Genomic DNA, 16,423 nt, shown 5'->3' with positions numbered 1-16,423 from the left:
GATGACAATTTCAGACGCCTCCATGCTTTCTGAGTGGGAGAACTTGCAATATAGCAGGGTGTTCAAACACTTCATTTCCTCACTGTATAACGTCCAGTGACACACGTTCAACCTGTTAGCAAGATGTCAGTGGAATCCAGACAAAGTTAGCATTAATGTCATTCGAAAGCTGTTCCTTTTCACCTAAGAGTCAGTGAGAGAGAGGAAAATGCAGAGAGAAAAATGCTATTTCCCAAAGATTTAATCCTAATCGGTGCAAGTGCCCCAACAGACCACTACGAGTTTCTGCTGCATAGACAAGGATTCTATCCCCCACTGGTTTCCCATTCAAGCTCTTTTTTTTTATAGGAGCAGGATGATAAACATTGTAGGCATGTTGTGTAGGTTTACAGATTCAATGTTATGCTAGGAGAGTTATTTTTCAGCCCTTTAGATCTAAAAAAGATGTACCACTGCAAAGATTGTTTTGACTGTGAAATGCCTGTTTTCACACTTGCATGGTGATAACTCTCCAGGTATTCAAATGTACTTGTATCACAGTTGGTGCTTCATGAATTAATTTCAGACTTCTGCTTGATGTGTCCAAGCGTAATCTGTGAGCATAATACGTTTCACTTGACTATTGCTCACCTTGTAGTGCAAACTACAAACTACAAACTGCAAACACATGCAAAGGATTTTTAAGAAAAATTGACTTGCTAAGAAAATGTTGCTGTGAGACAGATTCGAAAAACTTTTTCAAACTAAAAAAGAACTGTGTAGTCAGCATGAGCAGTAAAAAGACACATTATTTAAAGACATTGTCAAAAGCACTAAAGAAAAACAAACAGATTTAACCCTCAGAGCAAACACATGCATGTTTTGCAAAAAAAAAGTTGAAATCTCTGAGCCAAAACTAGACTTAATGTTTAAAACACTGTTGGACAAAGAAGTGGGTCTACTTCCAATGCTATCGGGTAAGCTTGTGAAATGCTGTTGGAAAAAAACATCGTCATTGCTTTGTCCATTGATGTCATCAAAATGAATAGGCATCTTGTGGATTATGGGTTTAAAACGTAATCACAAAATGCATATTCATCATTATGCATCTTTTCCGCAACATAAAAAGAGTAATCGACAAAACATAAACAGATGCTGAACATAGTGTGTCAATGAATGCTCAATATGTCACGACAGTCTGCAATGACCTACACTTTAATTGTCAGAGATAGTTTGGTTCAGCAGCAGCATGACCCTGCAGTTAATAGGGATTATCCCTTGATCTCATTACAGTTGGAGCTACTGTATGGAGAGTTGTCATACGTAATGCAGAATCATACTGATGGTCTCATAGAGCGGCAGGAGAACAGACTCATCAGGTTTCTTTTTGCATCTATTTATACTTACTAAAAAGCTATGTGTGAATGTCTAATGTGACATTTTAATTCCTGTATCTTTACAACATGCTATTTTGTTTATAGGAATCAATTTAAGATAGTTTTTTGTTTTTAAATCAAAGTAGTAGAAGCAATTGACAATTGAATATAGTGTAATTATGGAAACAAAAAGTCCACAGTGGAAGTCAATTACTAATGGCTTCATCGACAAATGGTTGTTTTTGTCCTTTTCATCGTGGGAAACCAAATAGAATGAATATTTGCCTTTTTACTTTTGTTTATTGACATTTCCTCTAGACACCATAATCCCCCATGGATTAACATGTAAAAACACTGTTGTTGATGTTTGATGCAAATATCCTGTTGTCCCAAAGTGTCCTGGCTGCAACCACAGTCATGGACATTTCTATTCATGGGATGCATTTTTTAAGAATTTAAAGAAGTTTTCAAGAATATACACAACAACCAATATATTCCTAAATTATTTTCTTTTAGCTTCAATTTATTGATTGAATTACGCAGTGGCTTTGCCTGTAGAGGTTTGAGAAAGTCACACACAGGGTCAGTGTTTATTACTTTCATGTCCAGGAAATGAAGTACACACTAGCATGTGCTTTATTCAAAGGAGTACGTTGTGAAATGTAACACATTTGTTTAAATTAGTCCTATCCATTGTGTCATATTGCCAGATTAAAGACCAGTGTGTTGAAACATGTGTTACCTAATCAAACAATAGGAGAGAATATGATGAATCACACTTGTCAGTGGAGTTGTAAGTGAAACACTCTTCTTGAGAAGTGGATGTTTACAAGAAATTGCATTGAAGACCAAAGACAGGATATAACTGAGGAAATTTGCTGTTGAAATGTTGAAGTGGGCCAGTCTTGCTCACAGTTGAAAAACGCTTTGTGCTAAGTGGAGGGCGTCCTGAATACTATGTTTGAACTGATTGTGCACAATTGGGCATAAGAAGTTTAGCACTAGAAGCAGATATGAAATGAATACGTCATTCATTTTGCTTTTTAAGTCTCTTTAACAGAATGCTTTTAAAAGGAACGGCAGCAAATAACAGGAAACAACATAGATTAATAGATGAAGGCAGTTGGGCCCCTGCATTCTGATTGAGGAACAAAACCTGCACTCCATTTTATCCACAATCATCTTTAATTTCAGTTTAAACCAACGTAACCCTACCATGGCCTTTTTTGTTTGTTTTTACAATTGTCCCTCTCGGCCTAATTTAAAAACTCACAGGATGCAAAACACACGTTGCTACAAAAAGGGATCAAAAAAGTGTTCCAACAGCAACATCTCACCGCCGATCGGCCTGACTGCTAGTTTTGGTTGTGTCATTTCTTTTAGATTGTGGCCCAACAGGTTTATTAGGTCTCCAAGATAAGTTACTGAAAGCACCAAACATGCATTTTAGATGAAGAAGATAAGATTATAGCCAGTTGTTATTGTCCCAGCTCAAAAACACATACCCCTATCAAGAATAACAGAAATTTAGAGAATAAAATATCATCATAACAACAAAGGGTGACTTTTAAGCGAAGATTGTAGACCTTGATGTGTGTCCCAGCAACACTGAACCCATATTTCATACAACCTCAAGTGGTGAAACTCATTGTTGTCAGTCTAACATGAGTGGATGACACTACTTAACAATGTCAGTGCAATGTCAGATCTATTGACTACGTACTCTCTACAGTAGGTTGACGCATCCCTTCCTCTGGGGAAATGCGCGTCACTGTCCTTGATAAGAGTTTAGATTTCACCCTGGTTGTCAGTCACACAGAAGTGCAATGTCAGATCTAGGGACTGCGTACTGCAGAGGTGTACATTTACTTCCTCGGACTCCCTTACTCTCTCTTCACTCAGATCATGGATGTGTGCGTAGTTCCTGTCACCTTAATTAATGTCACCATCCTGCCACGCTTGATCATGCAACAAGCTGCACCACTGGTCAGGAGCCTGGGGGGAAATGTGTGACATGCTGACCGTGACTTATTATGCACTGACCATGAAGAGTTAGCCCTGATTTGTATGCCATCACCCTATGTTCAATAAAGTCCATTTAAACAACAATATGACAACACCATCTCATGCATCTCATGTGGGGTTTCGCCCAGAATAACTAACATGAATCTGCTATGACATTGAAGTTTCTGACCTTTCTACAGACTACAATGAGATCTTGTGTTATATTCTCATCCGTTTCTGAAAGCATGGTTTGGGGGAGACAAAACATGCAAGTAAGTGTGGCCACATCTGTGTTACATGATGGTACCCAGCAGGATTTTTCCTCTCACCCAGCTGTCACAACGGCAAGTGAGATGAAAAGATGCAACACAAAGGCACAACTGGGCTAGAAACAGGAAGCGGTACTGAGATGGCGACGAGGGATAAAGCTTATCAAAGTTTCTTATTTTTTCTAAACAAGCCAGAACGAAGGATGGCAAATGCAATTTTAATTTAAACGTACATCTTTCCTTCAATTAGTTTTTGCAGAGAATCCCAAAAAATTGACTATTTACCAAATTTGCCCATTTTTTGCAAGTGATTGTTTTGCATTTTTTCTCAGGGTTAGGGGCTAGGGTATGGTCACCCTAACCTAACCTTAACCCTTCATAGCTAGCTGAGTCTGTGAGTGTTGACACTTGTGTAGTAGGCATTGGCTAGATCATTTCTCATTTGGTTTGAGGGGTATGATTTAGCTACCTCTTGGAAAATGCTAGTTTCAAAATGAGTCAACTGGAAAGATCATTGAGGTTGCTTTTCACACCTACAGTTCGTGGGAGTAGTTTCAACATTGTTGCATTTCTCATTTGGTTTAGTTTGCATTCAAGCTGCACTTTTTCAAACACACCAAGTATTGGGAACACGGTCGAAACGGTTGCTTGTTACTTGAACAGAATTTGAATGAGTGAAGGATTAATTTTATTTTTGAAGAGCGTTGAATGGAACCATCCACGTTTTTTTCTTTGACAATTGAAAGAAAATTTTTAGGTATAGAAACTTTTTGAAATGGGTCAAATTGGACCAGAGAACATCAGGAAGGTTAAAAAAAACTTAAAAAGGGTAAAGAATAAATTCTGTACAGCATAAAAAGTACTGAAAACAAAAACTCGCCTCTGGCCTGTCACTCCTGTAAGTTCTTTTCATTTGTCCTCCTTGTCCTCTGCACCTGTTTCACATCCATCTTTACAACAAGCACGTCATACTATCCTGTGGCCAATCCTGAGCTGTGGAGGGGGTGTGGTCGAGGCAATCACAGCTGCTTCTCATAACCTTGATTCCCAGTCCAAAAAAATTCTCAAAAGCAAGCAAATAATAACTGTTAAATCACGCAACACATCTACCAATAAAACCAAATGCAAAATAAAAACACTGCTAAAATTCAATTAACCAAAACATGCAAATTTGGGTGCAAAATAAAAAGCTAGAAAGTCACATTCTGACATGTGCAGGCTGAAATTACAGGCTAGTAAATGCACTGTTTTTGGTTCACTATGTATAAGCCTATTTAATTCAGATCGCATTCTCTCCTGAAACAAACTCTAGTGTACTTGGAGACAACGGTTGCCAGCTAGGAATGACAACTCTGCTTTTGTCAAATCAAAGTCCACTAATTGTGTAACAACTTCCTAAGAAATGTGAGTGTCTAATCGGCCACTTGCTAAGACAAACTAATGAGGTGTGGGTTTTGACGAAGCTCTATTACAGTCTACAACTCCAGCATGTTTTCACAAACGGGGACTTACAGTATGTGTTATAAGAAAATGTTCCTCATACTTCACACTTCACTGACATGAAAAAAGACTGCACAGTTTACAGAGCGGTTCTCAAACTGGTTTGACCACAAAGATAATACAGTCATCACTGTTGTCTCCTGCCAACAACTGACCTTGTGGGTTGACAGGTTATAAAACGTTTCTCAGTGCCACCACTAGCATATGTGAAGCAATACCCAACTTTTTTAATTATACAGATAGTTATTGATTCCGACTGTCAGACAGACAGCAGTCGATAGCCCTTTTTTTATTGATAAGTTTTAGGACGCATGCTAAACTAGGGTGACAAAGGTCACACTCGGGACTGAGGGTGTACTAGGGACAAATCCAGCTTTATTTAGAGCCAACTGTAACTGTACACAAGGAACACACACACACACATTCCCCCACATTCTCAAGACAAGCTGAAAAAGTAGGTAACACCAACCCTCAAGCAGAGGAGGTAAAAAGCTCTGTTGATGAATATCTGTCTCAAGTGTGGTGAGAAGTTGCTAACATTTCAATGGTTGAAATAGCACTGCTGATTAAAATCTTACATGGAGGCACACGGAGGTGTTAGCAGCTTGCTGTCTATTCTGGCCCACACATGATGATGATGATGATGATTTGTTTTGACAGTCCTAATTCTTCATCACTTATAATGGAAGTGAAAATGTCATGAGGAAAAGGAAGCCTATACTGCGTCTCAGTATGCAGTTGAAGATCATAGATTAGCTAAAATAATCACATACATACTCAACAAAAAGACACGTCCTGTAACTTCCTTTTTTTCTAAAGATCATTTTTTGGGGCTTTTCCCCTTTTTTCCTTTATTATAGTGACAGTGGCTAGACAGGGGGAGAGCGATGGGGGGATGACACGCAGCAAAGGCAGCCCCACAGAACACAGACACAGGAGACAATCAAGAGGAGCACGGAAAATACAGCAAATCCTAACAACTTTAGTATTTCCATTCAATATTCCAATTTCTACTTTAGTACAAAGCTTCCCCCCCCCCCCCCCCCCCCCCCCCCCCCCCCCCCCCCCCCCCCGTCTGTTAAATATGAAGCTGTCACCATGATAGTTTAGCATAAGACTGGAAGCAGCACAATCACAACTTATCATTTTTACGTTCATTTATTAAACAACCAATGATAATTAATAAGTATATAGATGCTGGAAGGAGGACTCTGTTAGCTTTGGACATGACCAGGCTAGCGGTTTCCCATTGTGTCCAGTCTTTATGCTAGGCTAAGCTAACCCTCTCCTGGTTTTATATTTAACTGAGATGAGACTGAGAACTGTACTGCCTTCTCATCTCACTAAGAAAATAAATAAGCCTATTTTCCATAAAGTCAAATAAATAAATGACCTTTAAGAAAGGATCAATACGTCCTTCACCACTGCACATTGTACACTCACAGCCACTCGCAAAAGTTCACGGAAGTTTGATACAATCTAACTTCTTTGTTAGATAGTCACTTCACAACAACATGCACTTCCAGTATGTTTGATCTCATCTCCATTTTTTCTTTTTTTAAAGTCAGTTTCCCTACCTTTGAGATAAGACAGACGTAGACATTGGCTGCAAGAGGTGTTGGAATAATTGGAAAAATGAGTTACCAACAGGGAAAAATCACGTAGACGTCCCCTTAAGTAAAAAACAATAACTCTGGAAGTCTGAAAAATGTTGTTACTTAATTTGAGTTTGAGAGTTGAGGTATTCTTTCACAGAAACATGGCGGATACTGGGTTTCCATCACTTCATGTATTGCATATCAATTATTTTATCCCATGTGATTTGTAATATGTACCTTAAAAAGTTATTAATTATTAAGTTAGAAACAAGGATTGGAAACAGCTATCAACTTGACGCTCAGAGCAATAAAAGTAGCATCTATGTTGTTCACTTCCCAACTCAGGAATTGGGACTATCTGACAAGCATGGGATTATATTATGTATGGTTTAGTTTATTATAAGGATCATCAGTAGCTGACACCTAGACAAACAGCTAGTCATCCTGGGGTCCAAAATGTATACAACTCAAAAAGGTAATGAAACATCATTACCCAGCAACAGATATGGAGGATTTTCTCAATTGTATAGAAAGAACAAAAACACTTCACACTTGTTAGTCATAAAATATTTTTATTTAACTTGCAAAACGTTTATTTCCAAAATAGAATGACAACAACGCGGACTCATGGGATCGACCCAACAATGATTGGCATAAGGCGTTTATCTTTATGTTAATTACAATCTTTCTTTTTGCCGAGCTTTTTGTATTGTTTCATTATGTATAGGGCTAACAGGACCTGTCATGGTCTTTTGTTAATCTTGCTCGTTTACAGGGCCTGACACCAGGCTGACACTATAATCCGATCTGTTGTCAGGTTCTTTCCTTACTAGGCTTCCTTGGCAGGGAAATTTATTCCTTGGCTTTGTGCGTTAGCCACTATGGCTTAGCCCACAAGGCGTGCATTTTAAGCTTTAGCACTCGTCACAAAGGAAATTCAAAACAACACATAAAGGGATTTCATTTACACATCACATTTCATTTTGAAGAGGATAATTCCTCTCTATTGCTATATTATCCGGGAATCTGCAAACATTCTGATTTTGATAACAAAACATAATTTAGGAATTACTTAAGTCTTATTTTGCATAAGATAACAAGCTACAAAAACAAATACATCATCCAAAATATTAAGACCACACAACATGGGATAAATTGAAACATGACAGATTTAAAGACTAGGCTGTAAATACAAAAATAAAGCCATTGTCATCATTTTCAGTATCTAGCACTAGCAGCAGCCTGTCCGTGTACCCTTTGTTGCTGTACACTGAATTCAAATCAATAAGCAGGTCAGCGCCTATAGGCATCGTGTCTGCATGAGACTGCGTGCCATGTTGTGTGTGTGTGTGTGTGTGTGTGTGCCAGCGGGGGATTTTCTGAGTCAATCGGTTGGGATGGAAGCGGCTGCAGCGTTTCATTAAGCTGCTATGATGCAGAGGCTGGCAGTCAGTCAGAGATTACAGGCAGACTGGCAGCGGGTTTGTATGTGTCCTGTTAGTCTGTGCGTGGATCTTTTTTATCTGCACCTTAGCTTCCTCACAGATGGTGATGTATTCTCATCCTCCCCCATGCCTGCTGCAACTAGCTTGTGGTTTCTGTATTCTGCTGATGCGAAAGCACCATTTTGACACAAAGAAGACTTACACACACCCATGTAATGACTCTGAAAACAATGGCACCAGATGCAGCTTGTCTAATAGAATAAATTATGACCGGGCATCTTTGCTGGCTTATTACACACATAATGCTAGAAACAGAGAAGCGAACCCTGCAATTGCTTCTCTCTCGTTTATAGAGTGTCCATTGTCAAAAGCAATGGGTCAAAGGAATTTAATATCTTTTTAAAAATGGATGGAGAGAGATATGTGTGCTTTGTGGCTTACTGCAAAGATAGGTAACTCTGACTAGGGGCAGGGGGCAATAGGGCAGAAAGTGTAAAAAGGGCTGAAGGGGGTATTACTGGAAGGAAGCACGGACAGAGCGACCCTTGAGAGGCTGGGGAGGGCGGTAGTTGTCCACCATGCAGCACTCGGCCTCACCCTTAGCGGAGAAGAGCAGGCTGCGGAATTTGGCCATCTGTGGAAAGCGAGAAGACGGACGGGTTAGTCATTGCTGCTGACCTCGTGTGACTGTCACTCAGCAAACACGTCACTAATCTCACCGCTGAGTCATTGACTTCAATTTCTTTCAATTCAAGAGTTTTGTACTCTTAAGGTGTTGATGCTTAAAGGAGTAGTTTGACATTATGGGAAATAAGCTCATGCACTGCCTTGCCAAGGTTTACATGAGAAGATTGATACCACTCATGTCTGTACACTAAATGCAAAGCTACAACTAGCAGCCGGAACACCACATTAGCTTAGAATAAAGAGTGTAAACAGTACGGAACAGCTAGCATGTCTCTGTCCAAAGGTAACTAATTTAGCCTACCAGCACATCTAAAGCTCACCAATTAAAATCAGTGACGTGCAATCAGGGTAGGCAGGCATACCTTGCCAAATTCAAGCATAAAACTGGTATAAATGTGTTTAATAAAAAGGTTTACTCTTTAGTCTTGTGGTTTCTATGTAAGTTATTCCAATTATTTATGTATAACCAAATACAAAAAAAATGGTAGAAGAAGCAGTGCTTTGACTGTCCATTAAACCGAAAAACCAACATTCCGCGTGTGCACTTCGATCCTGTGTTCTTCAACATGTACGGCAAAAAGCACAACTCTGCTGTGCCTTTGCACGTAAATGTGGTATGCCAGTAATTATCTCCGTTAGATATAAGACATGGATCAATTAAAAATCAAGATTTTATTGGACCTTTGCGTAGCTGACGTCTTTACACCAGCTACGATATAAGTCCAATCCCCGCAAAATTCAGAGTCAAAATGGCACCAGAGGTGTCCGCCGATGTCACAGTGTTGAGGAATTTCTCAAAACTAGATTTTAATCAAAAAAAGAGCTAATAGCAAGAGGGCGGTCTACGCCAGCCTTAGATGGACTACCGCAGCTAAAGGGACAAAAAATTGTCCAATCGTTTCTAACTGTCCGGTATGGAAGAAAAGACTGGCTATGTGGCTGTGCTAACAGTCAGCAGCTGTACTGCTATCCCTGCCTGCTTTTTTCAACTAGTCAGACTGTTTGCACTTCAATGGGATACTGTGATGTGAACAACCTGCCCGCAGATTTAACCAAGCATAAAAAGTCGACAGCTCACATCCAGTGTCAAATTGCACTGAAAATCTTTGGTAAATCTCGGATGGACCTTGCACTTGACGAGCAAAAGAGGCTGAACATGATCTACCATACTGAAAAGGTAAAAGGAAAACCAAGGTATTGAAGGATCTGATAAATGCGGCCTGCTTCCTTGCAAAGCAAGAGCTTTCTTTTATGGCAATGAACTGTGTGTTTTCATTGTTACTGACTGGGACTGACAAACATAATTAGCCGCTGTGCAATAATGAGAACAAAGATGATTGCATAACTTGCATTCTGATGCAGGACATTAACTTGTGTGTGGGTGAGTGAGTGAGTGAGTATGTCACCCTGATCGGAAATTTCTTGATATCGACCAGGCGTGGGTGCTACGCTTGTGTGTAACGTTTAGCCTACTGTTTTGCTGGACTATTAGCCTACACAATATATTAGGTAATCTGGCTTTCATAACTCAATGCTTAGTTGCTTAATAACACCACAGCATGATGAATTAAATGATTAAAATGTTGTATCTCCTTAGTTTAATATGTACAAAAAACTGAAGTGAAAAACTACAAATTGTGTTTTTTAGTGATTTCCCTCTTCATGCTAAGATTAAGCTAGTTGCCTCCTGACTGTGGCGTCATATTTAGCATAAAGACAAGAGTCGTGTCAATCATCTTGTCTAAGTCTTGGCAAGTGGCAAATAAGTGTATTTCCTGAAATTACTCATGAAAGCAGTAACACTAAAGGGTCACATATGGTTCATTAAATGTCAAAGTCTTCCACTCAGAATTACATGACCTATGATGATGCATAGTCTAGTCTTTATCCTAAGGTAAGATAACCGGCTGCTGGCGTTGCTTTCGTATTTACCGTATGACAAAAATACCTCCTCACTTAATTCCCAGCGAGAAAAGCAAATAAGCACATTTCCCAAAGAGTCAAAATATTTCAGTCAGGCATGGCAAGAAAAACAGGTCAGCTGCTACAGCATGGTGTCAGATGACCTATTTAAGAGATTTATCATTAACTCTGGTTAATGAATTGGGCTAAGGTATTCACACTTCTTCAGCCACAAGAGTATATTATGTAGATTGGGTAACTATTCTCTACTGGAATAAAAAAAATGTAGCTTCTTATCTGATGAGAAACCATTAATTAATGACTTCTATGCCACTATCTGCTGGCCTTATATGGCACCAAGTCTGAAGGTTATGTCAACACATCTCACATGTTTACCTTTGATACACCTACTCGCTGCGGGCTTACAGACTCCAACCGGTCTAGAGGGGCTGTTAGTTCAGATTAATGGGTGGTTAGAAGTCAGATATCCATTTTGGTACTGTAGTGGTAGGAATTGGGGTAATTCTACTGTGTTTACTCAGTTATGGATTTAATCACACACTGACCGCAGCTACTACGTCTCTTACAGTACAGAATGTGATGCATGTCGGTGATGGACATTTCCTGTTTACTCACAACATACTAAAAGAGAAATACTCTGGAAAAGCAACAGCATCTAAGTGAACCCTTGTTTAGCCCCATTCTCTATGTGTCTTTTTTTCCCTGAAAGTGATATAGGCTCCTGTATTGCCTTTCCTCCCATAACAAAGTTTTTTTCTTCTCAGTTCAGCCATGCGGCTGATCACTGAACAATCAAGCCCTTGATTTTGATTGTAGTGTGAGAGAGGGTTTTCAGATAGGGCTACTCTAGACCATGGGCTCGGAGCCAACCCTCTCGCTACCACTGAATGGACGCTGTGAGCTGGCCATACCTGGTCAGCGCTGAGACTGATAGGCTGTTTGCAGACAATCCAGGTAACGCTCTCCAGCAGAGGAGGTGTGGTCAGGGAGCCTTCATATGTCCAGTAGTCTAGGCAACCAGGTAGCAAGGTAGAAGGGTCAAAGCCAGCCAAAGTGGTCTGCTGGCCCTAAAAACAATACAGCAAAAACAGAGAGAGAAAGTCATTGAACTAACTTATCATAAATCATTAAATGCGAGAGAATGGGGTTATTATAGGAACATACTTTGGCCTTGATAGCTGTAAAGGCATCAATAATCGTCTGAAGACTGGCATTTTGAGCACCAATCTGAAATATAACAATGTTGAAGGTTAATTATATCATCATCAGCAAACAGTACCATCCATTGCAGTAAAAGCTTGTTATACTGATTGCACTAATACTGAACAACATGCTTTGATCGTTGCTACTGACCTGCAGGAATACCCCAACAACAGCAAGCCCATCAGGCTTGCTAGCAGCCTCGCCAAAATTTGCGTATTTGGTGTTCCAGTGCACCAGATGGAGCTGGGAAGAAATGAAACAAATCATAAGCAAAGCCCTTCTGAAGTCATCTTTATTTTTTTGATCCAATTTTAGAACCGTTGAAATCCTGTCATTTTATTTCTGATAACTGGGCTTATCATGCAATCGATTTACGTAAATTCCCCTTTTTTTTAATCTAACAGTAGATATTCAACTGAAAAGAGAATGGGATGGATTTTTTTTTAAAGTTTATTTTCTATAATATAATAAATACTATTTGATCAACGTGACACAAACAAAACAAAATGATGTAAGGCAATACTTTTTCCTTTTCCCAACATTTTGGAAACTTTTTTTAAAGCATATAACAAAAGTGTGCTTACAGATTTAGGTTTACTTACACAAAACCGAATTAACAGAGACACGTACGTCAACCTCAATCTGTTAGAAACTAAAGCTTTCAGAGTATGACAATCAGCATAATGGCTCAGAGCATCTGTACCTCAGCAGGATACTTGGTCCCGTTCACAGTATGTTCGGAGCCCTTGTCATCAGAAGCTCCCCAGTGGAAATGAAACTGCTTGAGCCTGTAGATTCCTGAGATGGGGCCATCTTTCAGAGCTGCAGAACAAACACAAATCTCCAGTCAGTTCATCCCACACCAGTCGTGGGTAGTGCTGCAGTCAGCCATGATGATACCTTGTTATAAAAAAGATAACAGTAATTCATGTCCAAGTTCCAAACAACCTACTTGAAAGATAATATTTTTCTGATCTGAATACACAAAGAACAGGTTAACAAGATGAATAAGATCTGTGTTTACACACAATTCGTACACACTTGTGTGTGGTAGACTTCCTATTTAATGGAAGCAGACTCAGTTCCTGTTGTGTAAGCTCTGATCAAACTCAGGGTTACACTCAGTCCGAAATTATGTCTAGGAATTGTTAACATCAAACCGTCTTCCAGTGTTACATCATGTATCTATTTGGAGGACACAAAGTAGATCTGTAGCAGATGATTCTATTTCTGGTGCAATGTTATGAAATAATGAGACACCCACCCACCCACCCAATAATTGTTTAGCAGTCCGGAAGATTAAAGAAGTGCAGAACTAGTACTGATCTTGAAGAAATTCAGGTGTGTGGGAGTTAAAGGCATTACTGAAAAATACAAAAATAAAGAGGCTGTGTGGTATTCATCTTTTCCACTGCACGTGCATACACACACACACACACACACACACACACACACACACACACAAACACACACACACACATGATGCATGACAATGACACTTCCAGATTGTCCCTTATTTAGAAGAACAGGGTGGAAAACAAATGAAATACCAAGGCAAGATTAAGACGCACTAACTCATCTAGCTCAGCAGAAGTGCTTTTTTCCCCCTTCATCTTGATAAATGTCCACCAGAGATAATCCATCATTGTGTTGGTTATGTAACCATATTCTTTATTATCCTTTATCAGATCAGCTAAAGAACAACCAATCCAAAATCTTCCAATTCCTAAATCCTTTTTGTAGTCTCTTACTGAAATAACATTTTTAAAATCTTACATGAATAAATGCAATTGAACAAAAGAAGAAAAAAACAGTGCAAGCAAGCAGTTTGTTGTTTGATTGAGAGTAGCCTAACCTTCGTTTTTTTTTTTTTTTTTTTTTTTTTTTTTCACTTTTGACCTCCCTAGCAGCAGAAAAGAGTGTCCGTGGGAAAGATTTACCATGGGGTCACATTACCAATTCAATCATTCTATGCACGCTTTCTGCTTGGTATTTTTCGAAGCCCTTGCAGCCTATTTACCAAAATGTATTTTTTTGTTACGAAATACATTTAGGAAAATAATAATAATAATAATGATAATAATAATAATAATCTAACAAAATAAAACAAAAATCAATTGGATCATTATTGTCAAATCCCTGTTGGCGCTCCTGGAATCTGTGGCGCGATTACCAATGCATCCATATAAATATTTCCGTAATGTTAACATGCTTTAGTTGTATAATATTTGAGGTGGAGACTGGCAGAGAACACACATGGAGCCATGCATTAAAACCTAGAATCCCGCATTAAGCAGGTTACTGCATTCTATAAATCATCACCTAGACCCTGATTGTCTTTGTTAGCAACGATACCCAAACAAATAAGCCCAGGTCCGATACTCTTTCAGCTCATCTCATTATACCTACAGATATTGGAATAATAAATTCAAATACAATAAGATGCCTGTTTTTTTTCCAGGTTAAGGCGATATATTACAATGCACATAATCGGATTCTGGAGCGATGCTACCAAGCCGAGGATAGGCTCTCCACTGAGTGGCTGTGTTCATATATTATTAATGTCACACTAACTTGAGCTGTCGGTGTCATCTGCGAAGGTCACTTGGAAGGAATGTCCGTTGTTGAGGATTTCGAGGCAGGTGGACGGGTCGTACTTCAGCTTGAGCGGCTTCAGCCCCTTGTCGTACGATGATGCACCACTGACGATGTCAATGGGAGACTGGCGGGGTCCATTGGCAATAGGGTAGTTATCAGCCCATTTGTCGGGTCCTAAAAACAGTAGGATAATACAATTGTCATCAATCATAGGAATATTAGTTTTGAGTCTTTTAATCATACAAATTACGCATTTGGGGATATGCTTCATACGAGCGTCAGAAAAGACCCCCAAATGTGCAGAATTAAAAATGTCTGCAGACATTTTTAAATCTGTTCAATGCATGCATGCATGCATGCACTGAACAGTGCATTCTCTGTCCTTCCATTCATTTAGGCTACTGCCTGACGGTTGAAACATTCCTTCTCATTATTGTCACCTCTGCAGTAAAGGGTGCACTTGCAATGAGCGCCTCACCGTTGTTCTCTGCGTATCCCCAAGACATGGTGACAGTTTGGGATCTATGAGTATGTAGAGCTGTAATTCCCTAAAGCGAGTCGTCCCTCAGCGCAAAGCAGCCAGTGTCCTCCACCTGACAGCTGCAGAGCTTATATAGGGTCCCCTGTGAGCGGTGTGTGTGTGTGTGTCGGGCTGGTGTTAGCCACATGATGTCTGCAATGACCGGGAGGAGTTTAGATGCGCCGCAACGTTGCAACACTTTGGATCAATCAAGATCTCTCTCTCTCTCTCTCCCTCACTCTCCCTCTCTCTCTCTCTCCCTCCCTCTCTCCCTCTCCCTCCCTCCCTCCCTCTCCCTCTCTGCGGTGGTGAAGTCCGCATTGACAAGCGACAAATGAGCAAGACACTGTTCCTTGAAAAAAGTTCCCAGCTTACACTCACCTTTCATTCAACAGGTTTAACATGTCATTTCACCGAATTACGCAATTGAATAAAGGTTAAGTGACACCTTCAAACTACAGCTGTGTGACATTTAAAGAACTACTTTGGGAATGTATAAAACTGGACTACTAACACTCTAAAAAGGAAAACTTCAAGGAGGGCCTCACATAATTATATAAAAACTTTAGTAGGCCTATAACACAGCAATACGCACAACTGGGAGCCTAGTCATGATCCGACAATTAGATCTAGGCTACCAATACGAGTAAAACAAACAGACCATAAGTTGGAAGACGATGTAATCTGCAATGCTGTGTAACATCGATTGTAAAAATTGCTGTTTGGTTTTAAAACTGTAGTTCACTTTGATCCAAAAACAGGCATTTAGAGTCCAATACATGGAAACATGCGGTTTGGTATTTGAAGAATTTCAATTGGATCTCAAAAACAAAAACAAATAATTGTTATCTCTTACAGGCAAGTAAAACACACTTTTTTGTCTTTGGAAGAAGTTTGACAGGAGTCCTGGCTGGTTCTTGCTTTGCAAAACAGACGAGGAAAACTGAAGACACATGATTTATCAGCGATAGGCCTAGTGCTGCAGGTAGGCTGACTCAGTGTTTACTAATACATAATGGACCCACATGACCAGCACATTATGATCACATACTAGTAACCTATGCAAAAAGACCTTACCTAATTTGCTTGACAAGTATGGAAGACCAAACAATTAAGAGCATCACTTTGTCTCGGGGATCGCTTTCTTCCTTCTATTGATGATCATCATCCTTGGGGCCAAAACTGCTCAGAGTTCAACAGCTCAGCCGATCAGAAACCCAAACCTGCTGAGGTGAACACGGCTGGGATGGTATTATGGGGCCACCTGCTGTCGGTCAATGGGACTACAACGCTTTTGGAGCGTCTTTCTAGTTTCTTTATT

The 16,423-nt window shown here is 39.7% G+C and overlaps 1 protein-coding gene and 1 long non-coding RNA gene across 3 annotated transcripts in view; one reads left to right on the top strand and one right to left on the bottom strand.

Annotated features, from left to right (window-relative positions):
- LOC117937845 overlaps positions 1 to 16,423 on the top strand; it is a 456,187-nt gene that overhangs the window by 13,663 nt on the left and 426,101 nt on the right. The window lies entirely within an intron of this gene.
- Positions 7,282 to 15,311, bottom strand: LOC117937833 (carbonic anhydrase 1-like). Of its 2 annotated transcripts, XM_034862070.1 has the most exons (7): positions 15,061 to 15,311; positions 14,559 to 14,756; positions 12,688 to 12,806; positions 12,135 to 12,227; positions 11,946 to 12,008; positions 11,693 to 11,848; positions 7,282 to 8,805 (listed from the first exon to the last, which is right to left on the bottom strand). In XM_034862070.1, the coding sequence occupies exons 1-7, from the start codon at positions 15,086 to 15,088 to the stop codon at positions 8,686 to 8,688; spliced, it is 777 nt and encodes a 258-aa protein (XP_034717961.1). In that variant the 5' UTR covers positions 15,089 to 15,311; the 3' UTR covers positions 7,282 to 8,685. The 2 variants fall into 2 exon arrangements, with proteins under 2 accessions (XP_034717961.1, XP_034717960.1); XM_034862069.1 differs by lacking the exon at positions 15,061 to 15,311 and having other exon boundaries at positions 14,559 to 14,808.

Source organism: Etheostoma cragini, chromosome 22 (assembly GCF_013103735.1).
Source record: "Etheostoma cragini isolate CJK2018 chromosome 22, CSU_Ecrag_1.0, whole genome shotgun sequence".
NCBI lineage: Eukaryota > Metazoa > Chordata > Actinopteri > Perciformes > Percidae > Etheostoma > Etheostoma cragini.
This window is presented reverse-complemented; position numbering and strand designations above follow the sequence as displayed.